The sequence below is a fragment of the Seriola lalandi genome, unplaced genomic scaffold (genome assembly GCF_002814215.2).
Source record: "Seriola lalandi dorsalis isolate HSWRI2012SDOR001 ecotype SW California unplaced genomic scaffold, Sedor1 jcf7180002005388, whole genome shotgun sequence".
NCBI lineage: Eukaryota > Metazoa > Chordata > Actinopteri > Carangiformes > Carangidae > Seriola > Seriola lalandi.
The window spans coordinates 1-4,134 of NW_019476042.1; the positions used below are offsets into that span (position 1 = coordinate 1).

Genomic DNA, 4,134 nt, shown 5'->3' on the forward strand with positions numbered 1-4,134 from the left:
TATATATATATATATATATATATATATACACACACATACACACATACAGTCAAGCCCGGAATTATTCATACCCTTCTCAATAATCGATAGAAAAGCCTTTTATTGGCTATTACAGCAATCAAACGCGTCCTATAATTGCTGACCAGCTTTTTGCACGTCTCCACTGGTATTTTTGCCCATTCATCTTTAGCGACGTCTTATTATCTTCTGGGAGAAGCCTGTGTCATTTCCGGTCAAAAAAAAACTTGCTGGTTGAATAAAAGTAACTTTAAGTCAAAATTTGCCAGGGGTATGAATAATTTTGGGCTTGACTGTATATGTATACACAGTACTGTGTGTGTGTGTATGTGTGTGTGTGTGTGTGTATATATATATACATATATGAATAAAATAACTCAGTTCTAACGCCCACATGGAAAAATCAAACAAACCGTTTCATGATATTAATGATATTTTATTTTTCTGTCTCAGATCTTTTGTAAACTACATTTGAGACTTTTTACGAGTCGACTGACGTCTCGTTTAAATACACAAAGACCAAAACAAAAGGTCACAATAACACACAGGTAAACAGTAAACAACAACAGACAACAGACAAGACGCAACATAAAAATCAACAGAAGAGAGAGACAGGAGGCAAAATGAAAAAATTCAAATGAAATTGTATGGAGGTGGTGACTGTATGATGTCATCACTGTGCCATCACCACCTGCCCTGATGTTTCAGGTTGTGATGAAGACGGTGAACCAGCTGAGCTCCTTCTCTCCTCTCAGCCATGTGATGCTGCTCGCTCACCAGAGGCATTCTGGGAAGGTTCTGTGTGCCTGCCAGGTTCCCAAGGTAATCAAAACTCACCTGTCAGTGACATCACAGGGGCATGTGTCACGTTCGGAGCTTCTGATTGGCTGTGTTCTCCCTCCTCAGGACTCAACGTCTCTCCCGGCCTCTGATTGGGCGGTTGCGGTGTGCCGTCACCTCAGGGGGAGCGCCGGGGGCTCAACGCTGGTTGCCAAGGGAACAGGGAGTAGCAATGACATCACCGAGGCTCTGAGATGGGCAGAGGAGTTCGCCCGCCAGAACATGCAGCGATGACCTCATGAAAAGAGATGACATCATAGTGATCTCACAGCACCTCCTAGCGGAGGCCACAACATGCTGTACAGGTTACTCTAAGCCCCGCCCCCAGCTGCAGCTAGCATCCCCTCATTGGATGGCAGGCTCAAGTGTGAAGGTTCATTCTTTTAAACGGATATCTTGAACATTTCTTTGTTTTAAAAGAAATAAAAACATCTCAGATTGATCCTGTTATAAATTATCTTTATTATTCATTATTTTTAACAAGGTCGTTACAGTTTGTTATCAAAGTAAACAACAACAATAAACAGTTAAAAACCAACTAAACACAGAGACTTTAAACCTGTGGTGACGCCTCATATGACATCATAGTGTGACGACGATGATGACGATGATGACGATGGCGATGATGACCTCACTAACGTCCCTCTCCCTCATGATTAGAATAAAAACAAACTCCATTCACCACATGCAAAATATTTCAGGCAGATTTGTTCCGTCCCTTTTTCCAGGATCTGGATCAGACTGGTCCTGGTCCTGGTCCTGGTTCTTCAGAGCAGAGACACATTCAGCCACTACAGGAGAACCACAATAGGGCGTTAGTTTAATCTCTGAATACATAATCATCAGTCATGTGACCAGCAGCCATGTTAGTGCGAGGTCACCAGTCATGTGACCTTCGTCACATCTGAAGCTTCTCACCTCCATAATGTTCAGCTCGACGGTTCCTGAGTCGTCTTTGTCCAACGTGTTGAACGTGTCTGTGGACAGGAAACCATCATCATCATCATCATCATCATCATCATCATCATCATCATCATCATGGAGATGAATCTGTGAGGACTCACTGAACATGGTCTCCAGACGAACCAGACAGCCCACAAAGTTGTCAAAGTCGACGGTGAGATCTGGTTCACTGTAACGAGCCACCAGGACCTGATGAAGAGGATTATTGAGACTGAACCCTGAAACACACAGAGACCAGAACCTGATCAGACCCTGAACCCAGACCAGCAGCAGAACCAGACCACATGTGTATGTGCATCTGTTCAGAGGAGGAGGACTGAGCCTTGACCCGTCCGCCATGTTGTCTTCATGTCCTGTTGGATTCAGTTTCCCTCGTGTCTCACCGTCCTGTTCTATGTTCACATGATCCGTATATAAATATATATTTCTTTAACTATTTCACTTGAACCACAGCTCCCCAGAGACTGAAGGTCGTTTCCTGTCGTGAAGCTCAGAGGTCAAAGTTCAGAACATGAAGCTGCAGGAACAAAACAAGTGTTTGTGTTTTACCAGCTTCCTCCACAGCCGTCCTCATCTCTGTGGAACTCATGGTCCCCGAGTTATCCACGTCCTTCTCACGGTAAATGTTCTGTCACAGAGAACAGCAAGGAACAGCAGAGAACAGAGAACAACACAGAACAGAGAACAACAGAACAGCAGAGAACAAAGAACAACAGAGAAGAACAGAGAAGAACAGAGAACAGCAGAGAACAGAGAACAGCAGAGAACAGAGAACAACAGAGAAGAACAGAGAACAGCAGAGAACAAAGAACAGCAGAGAACAGCAGAGAACAACAGAACAGCAGAGAACAAAGAACAACAGAGAAGAACAGAGAACAGCAGAGAACAGCAGAGAACAGAGAACAACAGAGAAGAACAGAGAACAGCAGAGAACAGAGAAGAACAGAGAAGAACAGAGAACAACAGGTTACTGATGTACAGTCGTACTGGTTGATGGTGTGAATGTTCCACTGTGAGTTCTACATTAGTCTGTTCCTCAGTCAGCAGGAGTCTTATTGTTTTATCTCAGAAACACCTTGATGAAAATTTCTTCATATTTTGCACAAACATTCATCTGGACTCGAGGACAAACTGATTCAATTTTGGTGGCCAAAGGTGAAAGGTCATTACTCTGGGTCTAAAGCACTGACAATGTAAAGGCAGCGTCACTGGTTTGAGGTCAGTCGGACTGGAGAGGTCGGCCATTAATCAGTGTCTTGGTGATGATGATGTTCTGATCTAAAACTCACCAGGTAGTTCTCGATCTTGGTCCACAGAACTTTGAACTCCAGCAGACCCAGTTTCCCACTGCCGTCTTTCTGCAGCTGAGGTTCAGGATCTCAGACAACTTCAGATCATGGCTTTACTCAACAGGCTTTGCAGCCTCAGTTCATATCAAACTGACCCCAGGTCAGAGGACTTAAAACTTTGGCTCCCTCTGGTGGTGGAATCAAAAAGAACACCACAGAGACGGAACCTTCGGGATGAGTTAGTCATTAATGTAACGGTGTGAACATTCATTTTCATTGCTTGCTTGTTTCTTAGTTCTATCGACTCAAATGTCTGAAACAGATTTTCTCTTCACTGTGACATGAAGATTTAAAAAGCTGGAAACAGAATATTTAAAAAGATTGTCAAAATAGTTGATATAATAATATAATCAATGAATTGTTTCAGTTGTGATCAGAATGATGAGATTTTAAACAATATCACAGCAGCAAACCGCTTCCCATGTAAAGATATAGAGGAGTAATAAGATCAAAGCCAGGCCTCTGTATGTGGTGTCATCTGAAAAAGGCCTAAAGACACAGAAAGAGATGAGACCTGATCACAGGTGGACTGGACCGAGGACTCCCAGCTTAGATCCTGGTCAGCCGTTGGATCGTCAAAACATCCATAAAGTTTTAAAAATCTTTACAGGCTCCATCAGTGTCATTGTTGCGGCTGGTCCCAGTCCGACCGTTTACTGAGAGGAGAACCCTATGAGCTGCTGAATGCTCCAGCTGGACTCAGAAGTGGTTTTTCTTCTCCTCCATGTTTCAGTAACTTTATGGTTCATAAATTCATGGTTCATATTGTCATAGAGTGCTGCTGGGTAATTCACTGTACTGAGGACTTATTTTCTGTGGTGGAAGGATACATCCAGGAGGTTGACCATGTTACGACACGTTGTGATGCTGAAGCCGCTGGTTTGGATGTCAGATCCTGTCAGAGACAAACACACCAACAGTTCCTTCAGTGTCTGCAGGTAAATCCTGTTCGAACCTGAACCTG

At 43.5% G+C, this 4,134-nt stretch overlaps 1 protein-coding gene and 1 long non-coding RNA gene across 2 annotated transcripts; one reads left to right on the forward strand and one right to left on the reverse strand.

The window, feature by feature from the left end:
• The first annotated feature begins 39 nt into the window (after window positions 1-39).
• On the forward strand, window positions 40-1,300 carry LOC111670021 (uncharacterized). The gene is made up of 2 exons (XR_015438284.1): window positions 40-840; window positions 925-1,300. It is a non-coding gene; the product is annotated as an uncharacterized LOC111670021 (long non-coding RNA).
• On the reverse strand, window positions 1,301-4,096 carry LOC111670030 (calpain-1 catalytic subunit-like). Its single transcript, XM_023426574.2, has 6 exons — window positions 4,001-4,096; window positions 3,111-3,179; window positions 2,371-2,449; window positions 1,923-2,039; window positions 1,777-1,835; window positions 1,301-1,649 (listed from the first exon to the last, which is right to left on the reverse strand). Exons 1-6 carry the CDS (start codon window positions 4,016-4,018, stop codon window positions 1,626-1,628), a joined length of 366 nt encoding a protein of 121 aa, XP_023282342.1. The 5' UTR covers window positions 4,019-4,096; the 3' UTR covers window positions 1,301-1,625.
• Window positions 4,097-4,134: the final 38 nt, after the last annotated feature.